The sequence below is a fragment of the Bombus fervidus genome, chromosome 7, assembly GCF_041682495.2.
Source record: "Bombus fervidus isolate BK054 chromosome 7, iyBomFerv1, whole genome shotgun sequence".
Classification (NCBI taxonomy): domain Eukaryota; kingdom Metazoa; phylum Arthropoda; class Insecta; order Hymenoptera; family Apidae; genus Bombus; species Bombus fervidus.
In genome coordinates this window covers 13,820,974-13,840,883 of record NC_091523.1, presented here as the reverse complement: position 1 = coordinate 13,840,883, position 19,910 = coordinate 13,820,974, and the positions used below count along the sequence as shown (strand labels likewise).

Here is a 19,910-nt window from a genome sequence, read left to right as displayed (position 1 = left end):
GAATAATTTGTTATTTTATGATAAAGCGTTCGAGTCCGGCACACATACCTTTTGATGATACTCGTTCAGAATTCTCTGGGTCTCTTTGATTTCGTATTTGCGCATCCTGTACAGCTTCAAATATATAAGGGATTGACAAAAGAGACTAAAACAAACGAGACACAACAATATTTTTAAAACACGTTCGTACAATCACGATAGACGAAAGAAGCTCAAAAAATGCGTACTCACCTCAGAATGGCCAGCTTGTTGTGTATATTACTCTCTGTTGAGTTATTCTGCTGGCTCTTGAACTTAGACGAGATGTATCTAAGTAGAGCAAGCGGAAAACGGAAGTAACTTTAATTAAGGGATACTCTTTGTTCTATTGCTGGAGTTTTCTTTGGAATATACTCACTTGATAAGACTAAGTGTATCCTTGTACATGGTGAACGATGCCCTCTCCGTGACAGGATCCGCCTCCATGGCGTTTCCAGTGAGCAGGAAACAGAGAACAGCTTCTAGGTAAAGCATACCCTGCGCCGTGAGTTCGCATTCCTTGTCAGCGCTATGTTTTAGCCGCTTCGCTTCCATCAGGTACTGATTCTGGTCCCTATTTGCACACAAACATGCGAAATGAAATAAAGTGTCCATCCTATCGACGTAAGTTGGTTTTAACCAAAGCAATGAAACATTTACTCACCACCTATCCTGATCCTCCAAAACTTCATTCTGAGGATTAAAGTAGGAATAATACACTCGCTGAGGCGGAGGTGGTGGCGGTAATAAACTGGTGTCAAGTTTCTCTTCCCGTTCGTGGTTCGTTGGTTGTATTTCACTTTGCTATTCAGCAAAAATGTCATCGGTTAACAAACTTGAACGATGTTAAACGAAATAGGAAATGAAAAATGTCATTTATTTAGTACCTGACTTGAAGATGGCCTAGGTGTAACTGATCCGGCGTCAGAATGTTTCCTCTTTCTCTTCCTCCGCTCTTTGTTTTCACCCGACTCTTTCGTCTTAGTCTCCGCGGAACACACAGTACCGAAACTGGACACTGAACTACAACTCGGACTACGTTTCCTCTTGGGCAGGCTACCCGCACCACTACCACATCCACTAGCACCTGCACAGACGACACCAGCCCCGAGACCGATGCCGCAATTACTCTTCGTGTCCGATATAAGTTCGCCCTTGATCACAGCGCGATTCTTAAGGTCACCGTCGACCAACAATGCGTCACCGTGAATCCTCGTGTCGGAGGCTAGTTGTTGAGGCGGTGGCGTATCGACAATCTCCCCTTCCTCCGGCGTAGGCGGTCGAGGGGCCTGTAAAGTCAGCGTCGAGGCTTGTCTCGACGACGGCCTCGTGTCCGGAAGTTCCGTGCGTTGTCTCAACTCTTGACCCCTCGACAACTGTGATATATGCGGAAGTTTGCTCAGGTCGATCCTGCAGAGCAAACTTGGCACACCATTCACGTAGGTGAGCGGTGGGAAAGACTGAATCAAACTGGATGCCTGTGATGACGGTCTCTTGTATGGACTGTCTCCTCCTGTCGGTGTATTCGCAGAGGTGTATTCCTCCACGTAGATGCCACATTTTCCGCCGCCTTTACCGCCTTTCCCTCCTTTACCTCCGACCTTTCCTCCACCCATGGAGGATGAAAATACTTTCCGAAGAGTGTCGCTTTTCTTTTTGTCCTGTACGTTACCCGCGTCCTCTTCCTGTAACTTCGGACCTGGGCTGTTATCGCTGTCTGAATTTTCTGGAGAAGTAGCTCTAGTTGGCGGTGCCCTTGGCCTTGGAGGTACTCTATATTCACAACAAATTAAATTCATTAAATCTTTTTACTTAATTCAATTTTATCGTACAAGCCCTCTTGCACAATAATTTACCACCCCCCTTCAATTGTGCAAGAAGATCCTGTTCCTCGATATATAAGACACTTACCTGGCAACCTGAATACGATTTCTCACGGACAATTCAGACTCGCTATCAGAGTCGGACCCGCCGACGACGTTGGTCACCCGTGAGTTGGACCTTCTAGGTTTCGCCTTTGCGGGACTCTTTCTCTTCTCCTGTTTCTTTGGCGAATCTGCCAGTTTACTCCTTTTGATAGGCATTCTTCTCCAGCGTGTATTATCATCCTCGGAGGCACTGTTGTTTTTTCTATTTGGCGGGCTTTCGTCTTCGCTGGAAGACGCACTCAACTTGGATCTTCTCTTTTCGCTTATAGGGACTACTACGGGTGACACCCTGGTCGGTTGATCGCTATCCGAGTCGCTAGAGGCTCCCTGTGATCTGTCATCGCTTCCATCATCACTGGTCGTTATGGTGGGTTTTGAAAGAGGCGCCTTCTTCTTGGGGCTACCCGCTCCTCTCATTCTGCTGCGAGGTTTGCCATTTTTCAGATTTTCTTCTGGCGTCCGATGACCAGCTTTTGTATTCTTGTTGGTGAGCTTTCTGGGACGACCCGGAGGTCGACCTGTTTTCCTGGTGTCCGCCACCTTTGGTTTTTCTGGCTGAACCCGAGTTTCCTCCGCTGGTTGATTTTTCTCTTGATCCGAGGGACGATCACTGTCACTGTCCAGCACGCTGATCATCGCGGCGTTACGGGTGCTCTTCAGGGCCTCGTCCAGCTGCCAATCATGAGCTGCCTTTTCCCTGTGCGTTCTAGCGTCCGTCGTCGTCGCCGGAGAACCTTCTCGCCTATTGCAATCCTGTAAAAAGTAATTTTCTAATGTAACTGTCCCGATACCAATGGGCAAAAATATATTTAGATGGAATGCCCTGATTCAAAAAGCGAGCCAGTCTGTTACGAATGTCCATTGAAGTCCACAGCGGGACTCGAAGTTGAACAAAGTTTGATGAGGTACTACGCTGAACTCGGTTAAAGTTTCAGAAGATGATTATGCTTCGTATTTCCATGTATTATGAACTCGCAAGCATCATATAAGTTTATGATTATGTCTTAACCCACACAACCAAACACCAACCACTGTGAATTATATCAATTAAACATGAAACACTTAACCTCTTAACAAGCACATCTTTTTCGATTTACTAGTGGAAATGATTAAACGTTTTTATAATGAAAATGAGGATGAAAATGAGGATACATATCTGTCGTTAGATGTATACATATTTTGCTATAGGATGTCGTATCTTGAATCGATGTAAAGATCATTAATTCAAGGAATCAGCTAAGTTAAAGATAGTCCAACTATAGTAAAAATATTGCAACACATGAGACTAGATTTCACAATGAAATAAAAATGAAGCAGCAACACCTACAACTCGCAGGATAACTCTCCAATTTCCAAGAACTCTCACCGAACTCGTACAACTCTCTCACCTCTTCAACAATTTTTACAAAACTCCTCGAATTCTCAATAATACCGAACTTTTAGGAGGATAACATATACAACACACATTCCTACCATGTGTAGTCAAATTTCTACGAGACACGTTCCTCTCAATCGATACTCTAAAATCTGAAGTCTAAATTCTAGATTTTAGGTTCCTTACTCTGGAGGTTGCGAAGTACTTTTAGAGGACCGTTTCAATTATTTCTAGTTGAAGATATTTATATATCTATACACCCTTATTGCGTACCCTCAATAACCTTGGGGACCCATCATAAATCTTGGCATTTTCATAGTTGAGATCCTTCAGACCAAACAAGTATCTTTTATTTCAAGTGTTCCTTAAATTTATTGTCTATTTCGGGAAGATACAAGAAAGTTGGGTTTTCTCACGTTTAGCGATCTCCTGCTAGCAACTTTCTCTCGGTGGCGGTTAAGACCCTTTCTTGTCCACCAACCTTCTTCTTATCCAATCAGAAACAATGACTATTACCCTCACTTTCCTAGCCAAAATTGTCATCAACAAATCCCATGGTCCCATGCGCTACACACCCACCACTAGCTTTCCTTCATCTTTAGTTCAGTCACATCTTTTGATCGGGTTCTACCCTTAGTTCAATCACCTAGTTAACTTATATCTATACGCAGCGATGGTAACTATCTGTGTCTATAAGTTGTTGGAATAAACTCTAAATTGTAACCTATTAATTTAGTGTATACTTAATTCAACCACCTCTATTATCCTAATCGAAATAGGGGATCGATCATTTCGTAGCGTCGATTGCATAATCGTAACGGGAATTTACGACTCTCCGCGAATGGTCGAACAACCACAAATAAATGTATTGCCTTTATATCAACATGCGAAAACGAGTTATCTCGTCACTTGGTAGCTAATCAACTAGAAATATACTTTCTTTATTGAAAAATACCCTGTTTTGTAAGTGTCTGGTGTCTACTAAAGATAAAGTTTGTTAAAGATATCATTGCAGATACAAGCGCAAGGACTATGACAAACCTAATTGAGATTGACTTATCTTTGTTGACTCTTAACTCTGTGATTACACCCGGTTAATAAGACGAAAATATTTCCTTGAGAAAAGAAATCGTCGTTGGACAAAGATTTAGAAACTCTGCTCTAAGTTGAACATTCGTCATCCGCTAGATCCTCTATCGTTCGTCATTCCAACGAATTCTCACTTTCACAATACGAAACCACCATGTGTGTTAAGAGGTCAAAGAACACCAACATAAATGTCAACTACAGATGAAAACTATACCTGAGCTTGCTTGTTTTCCGAATTCTGTTCCCCGTGAGACATGTTGGTCTTATTGAAGAACGAACTGAGGTTCCATCTCGGTTTAGATTCCTCGATCGCAGGCGGCGGTTCTTCGATCAAATTTTCGTTCTTTGGTGATACCGATGGAGGAGTGGAAGGGCCTTTGGTAGGCTGAGTGTCGGCCTCATCCTCAGAATCGTCGCTGCTGTCAGATCCGGAATCAGAGCCGGAATCAGAGCTTGAACTGGCGCTACCTGGCGAACTCTGTGGAGCCTGAACGGAAGGACTGGGTGGCCTTTGATGCGTCGTTGGGCTTGGAGTACCTTTCGATTGCAACGGGCTCACCGGCGGAGGTGAGAGCACTTGTTCAGGAGTCAATTGTTTCGGCGGTGACGGAGGTCTGATCGGACTCAGTTGCCTTGGGGGTGACAGAGGACCCACCGGTGACGGACCCATGGGTGACATGGGTGCCAGGGGTGGCGGGGCCGGTGTCATCGCTGGTATTAGGGGTGCTGATAAACTGTGAACATTAGTAATAATTTTCTAATAAATACAAATTCGTGAAATGCTCAACTTTGTGTCTGACTAAATAAAATTTATTGTCAGCTCTAAACTTCGAACTTATTATTGTTATTTCTAGATTAAAAAATCATAAAGTAGTTGGAATTATTTGTTGTTTCAAATTGCTTTTCTCTATCTTTAATATAACTTAGATTCGAAATTCTGTTCGTTAATAGACCGAGTTTTTGAACGTAATAATATGGTAAAAAATAACGAGAGTAATAAGCTGAGAAATAATATAGTCCCTGTATATCGTCCTGGTAGGATGATAAAATAAGTTGATAATTAGCTATAAATAGGTGGGTGTATTAATTTTGGATGGAGATAATGGAACCGTATAACAGGAGTATTAATTAGCGATCGTATTGATAAACGGGATACTTACTCGACCGTGAGGTCTGGGCTTCTGTTTCCCCTTGTCGTTCGCGATGACGTTTCCTGTGGAAGAAAAACGGAACGATTACCAATTAATTTTATAACATCACTGTGATCGCGATCTTCACATACGTTTGTCTTTAACCGAACCTTTAATCCAATAATTGTTACAAGTACGAATTAATTAATATAAATACTACAAATTCAATAATAATCCCACAAAATAGAATATTACGGTATTCAATAATTTAACGATATTATTACCTTGCTTGTCTCATCATCGCTGTCCTCGGATAAACTCAAGTCCCGCTCCAAATCCCTGTAACAAGAATGAACAAAGATTTTTAGTAAAATTGTAGGAAATAAAAGAAGAAAGAAATTAACGACTTTATCAAAAGCATCATACAGAAAAGAAGTCCAGTAGGATCATTTTTATCCATTATCGAATGTGCAAAGATCATTATTTTCATAAACATATATAATTATCCCCAAGTTTTTGACTTTTAAAGAAAATAAATATATCTCAGTGTTTTATCTAGAATAGCAACAGATATTATACTGCAGTTATTGTTGTTTAATAAGAAGAACAAGCTTTTACACGCATTTCCCAAAGAAATTATTCAAATTCCTAGAAATACACTGTTGCAGATCTATAAAAAATTGTATGCAGATTGACCAACTGCTTAATCATTTTAACCACTGTTTTAATTAAGGAAAAAGAAATTTTAGTATTTCTGACGTTAAATAAAATTGATTGTTAATCGTTCATCCGCCGAGCAAAGCTCGTTAATCGTGACAGCGTATTATACGAAATGGTCGGGAGTGGAAACAGAGGCGAAAGAAAAACGAATCGAGCCGGTTCTCTTCGAACGAAGCACTTTCGATTAGAATCGACAAGAAAAAGAACGCGGACGCGGAGAAGAAACGCGTGCCGAGTTCACCAACGCGCGGTGCAACCTGTAGAACACGAACGACGCGAGAGGCTTAGGTAGGAAACAATCGTTCATTGATCTCTGAAACCGCTGTTTCACTTCGCCTCTCCGCCGTTGGCTTCTTTGTCACTCAACAGCCCGCGTGTTTCTTGCTTTCCCTGCTCACACTTTCGCTTTTGACTTCCATTAACATCCGATCGGTACAGTATTCGATTATGTGGTACACATACCATTATACGATCTAATGCAATGTACGATATCATATCATTGTATGAAGCGGAGAATATTCTATTACATGACACGTTACAAATTGGAGCAATATTCGAAAGACGAGGTAAAATTTACTGGATGTGAATTCGTAGATTTTTATAGCGCGATATCCGCGTACTTTCTATAACTTTCGTTTTAGTGGACGCTGGATTATTCTTGTTATAAACGACGAATATTTCGTTTCATAGCGACGGAAGAACTGTTACCCGTATGAGACAATTAATATAATATAATTATAAATAAAATTGAGGAAACATGAAATGCTGTACGTTAAAAAATAGAATGGATAAAAGTTGGATGCATTTCTAAAGATGCATTGAAAGTATTAAAACAACAAAAGATGTGAGATCACAATACCTCATTTTATACAATGCGCAGCAAAATGCCAAAATTACTATATAGTAACTTTAGAATGGTACTTGTAGATTGCAGCGTACATGATGTACGTGGAACGAGAAGTTTGACACTTGCATACCAATGTACGTAACCAAAGGTAGCAACATTCTAATTTAACCGGTGAATCGGTGAACGACAATAGCAGTGCGTCGTCAAGCATCGTAAACGCGCATCAGCGAGCGTAAAGAAGGAGAAAAATAAAGAAGAGGGTCCTTTCACCCTCGATCGGCGAGGCACGCGAGAGGCGGCGACGCCACTCTAAGAACGGGTAAAGTGCAGCGAACAGGGGGGAATGGAAAGCAGCGAGAAGAGTAGCTATGGGGAGGCAACGAGAAAAGAGAGAAGACACGGTCTGCGAGATAAAGAGGGAAAGTATACGCGAAGCACCGAACGCGGATGTACGAAGGTTCATCGACCCTAAACACGCTGTCCTGCGCGTCCTCGTCGATGCCTATGGATATGGCCGACTAGCCGTGCCTAACCTCGGGTTTAGTCTTCTCTCTGCTCTCGTGAATTTTTCGTCTAGCGAAAAAAAAAAAGCAAAAAGAAAAAAAAACTCTTTTCGTTTTATCGTGCCACATCCTCTCTTCCTTCGCTCAACAGGCAACACACGGAATAGTAGAAAATTGTCGAATCGAGAGATCAAACCGGAATTCCATTCACCCTTGGATTTTATTGATTTATTAAACGAGATTCAGTTAGAAGTTTTGATTGACTTTGAAACTACAACGAGCTTCGAAAGCTACGGGTCGGAAATGGTGGAATAGCAAAGGAGAATAAAGTGGCAAAATCGGCGAACGAACACACGGTTTAACGATCGTGGATTGCGACCTCGTGGGAACCCTTTCAATTTCGACGCCATGCCGTTCGTTACCTTCGACGGATTCTTCGCCTCCCCCTCGGGAAACGACAGCCGCTTTATCTTCTATCGGAGCGCGAAAGAACCAGGGAGGTACAAACTGGCGTTTAGCAAAGTTCAACGATCTTATTCTCCGCAGATTTCATCTCTTCTTCTTCTTCTTCTTCTCCTTCTTTTACTTCTTCTTGGGAACGTTCCGCGTGTCGGAACGATATGATAGTCTGAGGATCGGGACGAGCTGCTTTAAATTGCTCCAGGTAGCGAGCCAAGGCATATACTATATATGCCTGTAGAAATTAAATTGAACATTTTGTGACAATATAAATTTAGAACTTCGTTTATAGGAACTTTGGTGGGTACAAGCAATTCGTATAGCTAGTTCCTGTAATAACGCACGACTTTGATCGAAAACGAGATGTTTCGATGAAAATCAAACACGCTACAAAGTCCAATTTAATTCTAGCAAACGAAGGAGAGTTTCCTGAATACGTCGATGCAAGAAAAGTTGTCAAGTTTTCTAGATATCGCAAATCAAAATTCATGTTGGACAATGTAATATAGATACGTTCGCGTTCGAACAAGTGTATTCAACCTGCGGGAGTTCGTTTAAAATTCATCCAAAATTGCTGTAGGATATTGTACCAAGAGGAATCTTTGACGAGAAACTGAACTTCGAGTGAGAGATACATGGATGGACCGAGTTTATGGCTCGGGAAGAAGAGTTCATGACCATTCAAGGTTTAGAGCGAACGTGACAGAATGCGTGCTAAGAATGTCTACGTAGTTCGTTTGAAGTGAGTGAAAGAGATTGTAAAACAGAGGATACAAGGACATAGATACATTGCCGAGTTAGTTCTTGAACAGCAGTCATTGTGTCGGAAGCTGATGGCAAGGCGAGAAGGAAAACGGTACTCGCGGTTGGAATCCATTTCCATTTGTCAGCGCGTTAACGCGGCCCCGTCATTGCGGAAAAGGAGCAGAACCTGTTTGCCTGAACCCGGGGAGGCAGACCTTCTTTAACCTCGCGTGATCCGCCGCGAGTTTGCAACGAGGAACAGGCCACAGCCGCGTGTACGCGCGAGAACAGCGAACCAGCAACACAGTGGCGACGTAGTCGCGTTACGAAAAGGGAGCGACATATCCGGCTCCTTTGGGAACCCGTGCGAATCATTTCCGGAGGAAAATGAAAAAGAAAAGTCCATGACATTATTACGAGGTCGTCCTTTCATCGAATTAAACGCTTTGACGACGGCCCCGTGTAATTGGCAACGAAAAAGAGACCGGAATTTCTCGCGAATCTCTTCGGATCCCTTCTCTCTTGCTGGCTGCCGTTCAATGGAATATTTTATTCGTACGGGAAATCCGGTTATCCGGTTTCGTTGGGATTTAAACGTTTGGTCTTCTCGACGAATCGCTGGGATACGATCTATTTTCTATCGCAGGGCCGTTCGAACCAGATTCGTCTCGGGCCTTCGATCGATTCTCTCTCGGAATTCACGCAGAATGGACACGCCACATTGTTCGGAGGACGGGGCTCTGAAGATAGGCAGATAGAGAGAGAAAGAGAGAGTCACGCGTGTCCATTGTCTCGATAATTGAAGCGTCGCTAGACATTTACCGGGAACGAGACGAGAGGATTTTAAAAAGAGGTAGAACGCGATTCAAGTGCACGAGTATACGTGAAGAGAGGCACACGAGGCGCCCATTCGGATCGCTCCAGCGAACAATCGTTCGTCGGTGTTCGCCTATTATCCATTAGCTCATCTGCCAGTCTCTATCAGTCCGCTCTGGCGACGGCACGTGCTCCTGCCTGCCTGGAACACGCTCGATGAATCTCGGCCGCAAAGAGTGCCACCATTGCGAGAATTAATTAAGCCGGGTAAACGGCGAGGAGCACGTAAGCAAACGAACCGCTTAGAGCGCAGTTTACCTAATTACTGAATCCGAACGGTTGGGAACCGAGTCGGAAACAGGTTGGAGAGCAGACTAGCATCGTGTCGCCGACTCAGGAAAACGGTGATTTCGCGGATTTACAGAAATTTTTTATTGTAGTTTTAAGTATGGTTAGTTCGAACCGTTTGATCTTTAGAGTGTTCCGGGTGGATATATAAATTCTACGAAAATTATTATTGGTACCTAAGGATGAATGTAGTCGCTTAGGCTGATAAACCGGGAGCCACGATATGGCGAGATTGTCAATTAAATTATTGAACGATACTTTGGACTGCGGGTCTATTTAGATTCGTACATTATACTTTGATACGAATAATATTTAATGAAGTATGCGTACAAAGTATCATCTTGATTTCTAATAAAGTTAAACAAGATTTGAAGTTGTATACATCTTACGAAGAGATTCGACAACGATCATCCGTGATCTCAAGATTACGTTATAGGAGAGAGAGATCATCGAAATCGTCGAATCAGCGAGAATCCACGAGAAAACTACACAAACAGTTCGTAGAAACAGCAGACTATTGCAATTAAAGCGATTTTCAGGTGAACGATGAGGCTCACGCGGCGTTTCTCCGTGTTGCGTAATAATTAAAGATAGGAGTGCGCCTCGGACGAAGCCGTGGATCGCGATGCGCCTGGTAGGCAATTCGTAAAACGGGAATCGCATTCCTCGTTCCATGCGCATTTATAGACGGTGGCGGTCGCAGACTGCGACAGTAAGTTCTGCTAGCTATTAAAACAGGGACGATGAGACGCAGGAAATATGGAAGGAGGTCGTCGGTGATGTAGAAGGCCGATGGAGGACGATGGAGGGTGAGAGCGGTGGAATCGTTGGAGGTGGCGATGAAGTACAGAGGAGAGAGACCAGAGTGGATAGAAGAGAGAAAGGAACGAAGTCAGTGGTAGTGGCACGTAGAATTTCACCAGGCAGACTAGCAAGCTGCCTGTTGCGAATAACTTCGGAAGTTCCAGCATGTATACCAGCGTACCAGTTTCTCTCTCGGTCTGCTATTTCCTCTCTCGTTCTTGTCGCGGCAAAGCCTTCTGTCTCCTCTTAACTCGACCCGTCTCTTTTCGTCCTTCGACGCCTCATTCTGTCTCTCTTTCGTTGCATACTACCTCCCTGCCTGCCTCTCTGCCCGCACCACTAACTCAGTTCCTCCCCTCGTATCTCTCCTCGTTCGTTTTTAACCCCCTCTGTACGCGTTATCCAAGCCTCGCCACAGATATATACTCGTTGCGTCTCCGTCACCAAAACTTCCCCTCGCGTCTCAACCCCCTCTAAGCTCCCTTTTTAACCCCTTATTACTTCCCCTTGCTCCACCCGCGATTCGATTCCGTCTCTCTTTCCTCCGCTCCCGCCCCCACACAGCCCCCTTCTTCACCGCATCCTCCACACGGTTTCACCGGTTATCGGTGTCTCGTTTCGGCTCGCCTTCAACCCCTCGCTCGCTTTTTCCCTCGTCCGCTTTACCTTTTCTGGTTACACGCTATCTGCATCCGAGTTACCTCTACGAGCTGCAGTCGCTACACACGCTACCCTACTCCCACCTCGACCAGGACCGCCCTTTCTCACTTTGCGCGTTACGAACGTCTATCTCAGCGTCTTCGTCCTGCGTCTCTGTCCTTGCTACCAACCCTTCGATTTCATTCCCTCCTACCGCGTAGTTTCCGGATACGCCGCATGTGCGAGCACGCCGTCTGCGAGAAGCCACCACGCATCTGTCGACCGTTTTTCGATGGGGGGAAGCACGCGTACACCGACGACGTCGAACGAGAAGCCGCGTCGACGATAATTTTGGTGCGAGCAGTTGTTTAAGCAATTGATTTCACGATAGGTGCTTTGAGACGTAGTTACGTGTTGGCAAAGAGTAGCGACGTTTGCGAGGGACGTATTTTACTTGTGTTATAAGAGGATAATGGATTACATGGGGAAATACACACGAATAGGCTGGCGAACGATAAAAATTGACGCACGGTCAGATCTCTAGAACGTAACCTTCACGGGGTTTTTTCAGAGCCTGCGCCGGGTCGAATAAATGTCAGCATGATCTGTGCCCTTTCTCAAACATTTTTATAACTTGTACATTTTTCCAGTTAAATTGAATATATTAAATATACAGTATGTATCCATGCACGATAGTCATATTGTCAATCAAAGGGGTTGTCGCAATAGGAAACAGGCCTATCCAATAATTTAAGAAAATCAACAAAAATCAACTAAAAATCAAGTACATAGATGCTGCTTCGCAAACAAGTTATAAATTCGTAGTTAATATTCCTAATAATAAACTTTTGAACTTTCGAACGCAAAACCTATTCTTTCTCTTCCAATAAATACGATTTCAATAACGATAGACCGTTCCATTTACCAATATTATTAATTGGAAAATTATTGTGCAAAAGGATCTAGTTTGTAAGTTAATATCCTGTACTCGATATGGCGCGAAAATAAATCGTTTAAATCGAGCCTAGATCGTTAGAAGCAACACGAATAGGGATGAGTATCAATGGTGTCACCAGATTCGAGGCGATGCGGTAGAGAGAGTCAATGAACGCGACGAATCCAAGGTACATAGGATTAAACGATTAGCCTTTAATCGTCGAACCATAGAATTGTCAGAGGAAGCTGCGAATCTCGTCGACTATGTCCTGGAAAAAGAATCGCGGGACCGACCGCGTACAATATACCGGGGGAAATTGAATTTTTCGCGTAGGATAACCTTCTCAGAATTCACCACCAGCGTCAAACGCAGGCCACAAAACACCCACTGCTTTTTGTTATGAAATTCTTGAATGTCGTGACTGTTCAAAGTTTTTGGGGTGTAAGATGTGTTTGCAAGGGATTTTATCCCAAACGTTTCGCTAATATCGGTGGATACGAAGCCGTGGAAGCTACATATTGTAGCTGCTGTGCTATCTAAACGACGGTATGACATTTCTTAATTCCGCTGATACTTCTAATATTTATTTATCGTCGATATTTTCAGAAACTTTTGTTGAATTATAATTGTCAAGAAAGATACCAATATCTAAGTCAAGTCCAAATGTTTACGTTGTTTATTTGATAAAAAAAAAAATAAATGTTCACGAATTAAGTGAATACAATTACAGATCTTTTAGATATAGTAATCTTTTCTTTAGAGATCTCCTATCTTTCTGCATGCTTTCTCGATTCCTTTCAAAATAAATTATATCGTATGTACATTCGAAGACCACAGGAAAAAACATGATAAACTTTTGCGTTCTATAGTAAAATAATCTTAAAAGTCTACACGCTATCAATCGAAACCGTACTTCTGGCACTTGTCTTTTATTTAATCTTGAGAAGATTACAATGAATATTCGCAAATTTAAATTTTATTACGTCGAATCAGAGGAACTATCGAACGCGGGAGATACCGATAAATGCCAATATCGACGATAGCTGAAGTATTTAGATAAAAGAACAATCGCGTTCATCAAATGTGTAGTGTACTTTCAGAAAAGTGCTATAAATTAGATACTAAATGTTCCATAAAGTATTTAAACGATTTCATTCTCTTATTAGTTGCATATGACAACGTATTGTGCCGAAATTGGAGACAAGACGCGAAATTTGCCTAACGCGTTAAAAGCGAAAAGTTGGAGGAGATACGTCATTCGAAAAAATCAAATTTAAAATTATCGATGGTCAAGAATCGAAACTAAATTTATATTACTGAGAAATTTCAACGAGGCAAACTGCTGTCAAAAGTAATCCGATAGCGAGAATTGCAGCGGAGCTTCTTTGCTTTTGCAATTAGCAGTCGATAGGATTTAATTCTCTCGTTGTTTGTGACACGCGTGTCGCTGGTCCGTCGACGACCGAGTTAATTTCGTGCCGGCCGCGAAAATAGACGCGCGCGCTGCAAATCAAACGGTACCCAACGCCCCAAACGCTGCGCCGTCGATCGACGCGACGTCGCGACGGTGAAAAAGTTGCGTCCTCGCAATATCAGCGCGATACCGACCGCCCACCTGTCCCTCCGCCCTTCTATTAATAAAACTCGGTCGGTTTTACGGGAAACCGCGACTCGTTTATTTCAACGGGGATCGTTGCATTGTGCAATTCTAACTTATCCCTCTTTCATCCCCTTTCCAAGGAATTTTTAACGAAATCTGTTAAAAACGATGACATTCTCGATCGCCAGATAGATCTAGCGTGAAAATAAATGAAAGTTTCATGGTAATTCGTTCTAGTAAGGGAAATTCGTTTCTGACAAAGATGATTAATTGCTATTATTTGCAAGTAATTTGTGAGAATTCTTTCTCTGTGAATAATTTCCTATTATCAAAAGTACGAGTCAACCGTATTAGGATAGGACCTATAATTTAACAAAAATTAGCTCTTGTTAATTATTGATGTTGTCAAGCGTATTTACGGGAAAAGTGTTAATACGAGCCTTAGAATAATCTGAAAACGTCAGTTATAAACGTCAGTATGTGAAATCGTCAAACGCTCTAGATAATTAGATAAGATTGTCGTAAAATTTTTTAACAACAATTTGTTGAAATGTATTACCAAGTAAGATACATAAAGTACAGCGATTTGAAGTATCGCGAAATGGTGAAAGGGAATTCCAAAGATAGATCCAATTAATATCTTTGTCGTCGCTTAGATTCTATTATTTCCTTCGGCTATTTTCTACGATTTAACGAAATTTAAAGAAGCTAAAGTACATAATCGTACCGATGAAATATTATGAAACTGCTTGGTTCTTAAAGGATCGGATAGATCGATTCCACGTTTATCGGAACTCGAATCGCGAAAAGTTACAACGTAAACACCAAGAGCAAACGAATCGACGTACGGAGGGTCGGGAAAATGGCGTGCATGAAACGCGAGCGTATTTCGCGTTTCCACGCAAATCGCATAATCAACGATGCGCATCGTCTGTGTATCGTCGGCTTAAACGGCTGGATTCCGTGAGAACGAGGTTCGAGATAAATTGAATAACGACACGCTTGTTCCAGTGAAATTGCTTAGGCGCAGCGTTCCGCACGGCTCGATTTAACGCCAATAAAACGATATCCAGCAACGCGACCCATCGTCGTTCCACTTTGTCCTTCCTTTGTCCTCGATGCCCGTCGACCGAGAACTTTTCCTTTTCCACCACCCTCTCTACCCCTCCACGGTGAAAAGAGACAACGAAAAGAGTAAGAATTTCGGGGTGTTCTCTCGGTCGCGAAGAATAGCGTGACAGAGAAGGATAACGAGATTCCTCCGACCATCGATGACGGCTCGACTGTTTTAAACGGAGCCGGAAAACCAGTTAAGAGCGAACAAACGGAGTTACGGGCCGCTGGGAGCCGCTGCTACTCTATCAACGATCAGGCTAATCCGGTTTAATCCGCGTCTTAGTTAACACCATGGAAAAGCCGTGGCACGTCCTTAGAGACAGACGGTTAAAGCTTCTTCTCCCACGTTCCATTTGCGCCCTTTCTCCGACTGCCCGCTTCAAGTCACGACCTTCCACGCATACATTACAACCCCTAGGGATTTCGTACGACTTCTCTCAAGAGTACAAGTGGTGGGAAAAATATAGAGAGGTTACGAATTGAAGCGTTAAGGAGACATAGATATCGATTGGTATAACGATAGCTAGACGTTTATACACGTGTATGCGCGTAGGTAGATACTATAGAGATATGTTTATCAGGCGTGAATCAGTGCTGCGAAGAGGAAACGTATTGAATTTCCGATTAGAAATGTCATTTATGAATCGATATTTAAAGCTTCTACTGACTTAAATTTCACTGTATTAATTCCCTGTTGCTTCTTACACTACGGTAACTATTGTTCGCAGCTGTAGACTACGTATACTCGTATTATACTATATCGATAGGTAAGTAAGTATTTACGCTTGGATTAAATTCAAGTTACTACAAGATCTAACAGTATCTGGCTACTTACGATCAATAAGTTTTCTTTTCGATGGAGGTACGAGTGACGTTCGTAGAGAAGAACTACAATTGGAACTAATATCGAAAGGCGTCGGTTAAAGTAAAAAGATTAATTGACTCTAGCCTCGGAACAAATCTTCGCGAGGGACAAATACGAGACGACACGAGTATTAGTTTTGCTAAAAGTCGTTCTTACGAGAGGTAACAAAGACAGTTAATAGACAGTGTCTAGAGCTTTATCCCATGGTTAAGTAAGTATCACGGAGTTTATTATTTTGCCTGGTAACCAAGATCGACGAGCAACGGAGATTCTTTGGAAACTTGCGCGACACGAGTATACTTTAATCGAGCCAAGATCCCGGCCCGAAAGGTCAGAAGTTAATTTGATAATTTCGATTAATTTTACGAGAAGAAGCTTATCCCCAGGGTAATGATCGTCTATCCCCCCTCAACGCCTTTGCTCGCGTTTCCTCGGCATGAAAATTGAATTTAAGGAATTACGCGGCGTCATTTCCGTCGAACGACAGAGTTTCCATGAATCCCATTAGCCGTTTCTGTAAACGATACTTCTAATTAACCGGCTCCGATCGAGTCGTCATGATTGAACGTAGTAGATCTTCTTCCCCGAGTTTGGTAATTTATTAACATTTTCAGCGGTAAGTATTGAAAATGTAGGTGTATGAAAAATGAAGTTTGTTTAGCGAGGTAATAATTTCTCGATTAGATGACGTAGCGTAGAATATAATATAACGTTGACTGTAGTGTAACATTTGTCAAACTATGGACGGAAATAAAATTTGAGAATTGTTAAGATTACGTGTTAAAGACAGTGGTAAAATACAATGTGCTAAGTTTAGAATTTACATTTTAAATTTACCGCCAGTAAGTTGGAAAATTTCAGTTTTAATTTTCTTTCTACGACGATATACGTATAAGCGTAATTATTACGATATGATATAGCATTTATAGGTAGAACGTAAACTCCGACGAATGGAGTTCGACGCTTTCTATATTGCAAAATGTCATTTAATTCCTAAAAGTAGCGAATACTTTTAAAATTCACCGTTTTGAGAAAACGGAAATATCAACAGCAAATAATTATGTACCTCTATTTGTACGACCATATCGCTGAAAGTGTTAACAAGTAATCTTACAACGTATACCCACTCGAATCGCGGTAGTGATCGAGTTTAAAAAATAAAACGATGATATCGATAAGTATTCAAGTTCTATGACATCAGCTGCGATTCCTCGAAAGATCGAGCGGAAAGCCGCAGATTATCATTTTCTAGAGCCGTAAGTATGCGAAACATGTTTATCAAGGCAAAGTCTACTAAGTATGCGAGTGGCTAAACCAATAAATCATCTGCACGCAAACGCGATAACCGTCTGGCTAGAAAATTAAGAGAGATCAACGGAGGAAAAGGCAAAGATGGGAAATAAAAAATTGTCGTTTTATCACGATTCGAGGCAGGCAACGAAATCCCTTATCGTTCTGCACAGAGTCAGGAGCCCAACGTTATCGGAATTGGACAAGGCCGTGGGCCGGTTGGCTGATAATGCACGAACCTTATTGCATATCGTCGTTCTACTACAAATATCGTCTCGTTCTTTGTTTCGTCTTACCGCGTAACGGAAATCTAAGACGTTACCGAATTTCTATCTACGTAACAAAATTTTATCGTAAGATCCGTAACAGAAAAAGTTCTCGTCGAGCTTCGCGACTATTTGGACAGAGACAAACTTCGCTAATCAGGAACTCGCAAAGTGATTGAATAAATGTTACGCAATGTTGTTTGGCTCTGTAAAGTTATCCCATAAAAACAACTTTTATCGTGGTTTCAGAACTTTGTGATTGAATTCAATAAACACGTCGAGAAACGAGATTGAAAATACACGTCAAGATTTATAATGCACAGTGTCACGTGGAGGTTTAATTGCACGTGGCAAGAATACACGTTGCACGCGTGAAATCTTTAAAAGCGTGGTACGATTGAAAATGTCAGCGAATCGTCGATAGTTCGGAGATCGGTTCGCGTTGGTGGTAACTTTCTATTTCTAGCGAATTTTTAATACATTACCACCAGTGTAGCTATCAAATGTAGGACCATAAATTACATTCGACCTTATTATTAATATTTATATTCAAAAACGGTTAAATATATCGTTATATGTATTGAATATGTATGCTTGCAATCCAACGTCTAAAATTTACCGTACACTCGCTAAATAATTGGTAACGAAACAAAGTAAAAAAAGAACCTGTTTATATAATAATTCGGTCTTAGAGACTCGTCGTAGAGACACGATGGCGATTATGGCCTAGGAAACAATTAGGGCCGATGATACACGTCCGACTACTATATCGCGTGCACACAACCGATCGGAGCCCTCTTAAAACGAGGCGTCGAAGCGGCGTGTTAATTCGAACGAGCCAACGCCGTTCGACGATTCACCTCTTCCTGATTGCCATCGAACCTTTGCGAAACGCTTCATCGAATTCAACCCGCCAATCTTCATTACTCTTTACGATTCTGACACTCTTTGACGAAATTTAGCGCACCGATCGTCGCAAAATTCACTAACGAAGTTTAGTTTTCTACCGCGAATTTATATTCCGTCTGATATTTAAATCACGAGACACTAAAACGGAACACATTTAAAATAACAAAAGAAAAAAAAAAAAACGGAGGTTCGTAGGTTTTCAACTAGTTTTGCGTATTACAAAAGCTACAATCATCCATTCGTAATTCAAGAGTCGATACGTGAACGTATCGCGAAGACGTTGAAACGTGCAGAACGAAAAAAGAACATTATTTGTGTTTCTATACTTTTTACTCTGTATTATATACCGAGTGGTGAAGAAAATATCGAGTTTAATTTTTCAACTATTTTCGTGCGAACATCAAATCGTTTAATGAATCAAGGATTAACGACGATAGAAAACATTACGATGAAATTAATTGTACCATTGCTTGAAACGATTGCGGTTAATAACTTCTTTCGTTACACCAAGTTCTTCGACGATTTCCACCAAGGGGAAAATTAGTTCCTTCGTCGATTAAGGAAAAAGCGAATCTATTATTTTAACGACGTTGGCATCACATTTACATACGTTTTAACGTTATCGCGTTCGTTTCAAATGATGAACTTTGCATGGCGCAAAGTTTAACCGTTAAAAAGATGCGGCGTATGTAAATCTCTCCACATATCTAGAAATATAAATATATAGATATACTACCGCAGAGCATCGAATTGCACGCGTGGCATATGTTACACGTATCTAAAAGGCTTTAGATACGCTTTGATTTATAATTATATTAAATTATATTAGAGCGAGTTGACGAGTTCGCGAAAAATAGAGAATCGCGTAAATAGCGAATCGAATTTTGTTTATGCATCATGGAGTTTCGATTGTGGCGAGAAAGTCACGTCTACCGACAACGATACGACCCAGTTCTCCATCGAGGAAGCCTGGTAGTGTTATTAAGGGCAGTTACGGTGGTCGAAAACTCACGACGAACTGTGACGGAGCGGAGAAAGAGGGATGAAAGTGGGAACGTGTCCTGCCTACCGTTCCGAGGCTCGTTAATTTTCTTTCTGCCTCGATAGGAGGATGAATGTGCCGATTTCAGGAAATTGTCCCGACTGATCTATAAAGATACCGTCCTACTAATCTTCCGCGATATTGCCTCGAGTACGCCGACGCCTAATGCAGCGAGAGTTTTCAGCGTTTCACGCGTGTATTCAACATTATATCGAATTATATTTGTATAAACTACATATAATGTATATAGCACATTATGTTTATCGCGTACTTTTTATCGGTGTTCAGTAACATCAAATTATCGTATCATTGTATTTCATCGAAAGTTATATTTTGCGAAAAATTGCGAATTTTATAGATGTATGCAAAACTTTGACAAATCTAACCTTCTATTCGTTATTCTATATATGTATACTTATGCAATATGTGTGTACTATTGCATAACTATGTACTATGCGAGTACTA

At 41.8% G+C, this 19,910-nt stretch overlaps 1 protein-coding gene across 9 annotated transcripts in view; it reads right to left on the bottom strand.

Moving 5' to 3' along the window:
- The window catches only part of Lilli (AF4/FMR2 family member lilliputian), a 158,965-nt gene that overhangs the window by 700 nt on the left and 138,355 nt on the right, over window positions 1-19,910 (bottom strand). For 7 of the 9 annotated variants that reach the window (XM_072007497.1, XM_072007499.1, XM_072007498.1 and 4 more), the window contains 9 exons: window positions 5,825-5,879; window positions 5,571-5,623; window positions 4,625-5,144; window positions 1,930-2,699; window positions 906-1,791; window positions 683-822; window positions 398-592; window positions 232-339; window positions 49-145 (listed from right to left, as the gene is read on the bottom strand). In XM_072007497.1, the coding sequence (XP_071863598.1) occupies window positions 49-145; window positions 232-339; window positions 398-592; window positions 683-822; window positions 906-1,791; window positions 1,930-2,699; window positions 4,625-5,144; window positions 5,571-5,623; window positions 5,825-5,879 (2,824 nt within the window). Of the gene's footprint in view, window positions 1-48; window positions 146-231; window positions 340-397; window positions 593-672; window positions 823-905; window positions 1,792-1,929; window positions 2,700-4,624; window positions 5,145-5,570; window positions 5,624-5,824; window positions 5,880-19,910 lie in introns of those variants that run through there. The other 2 variants (XM_072007496.1, XM_072007504.1) reach the window with 2 other exon arrangements.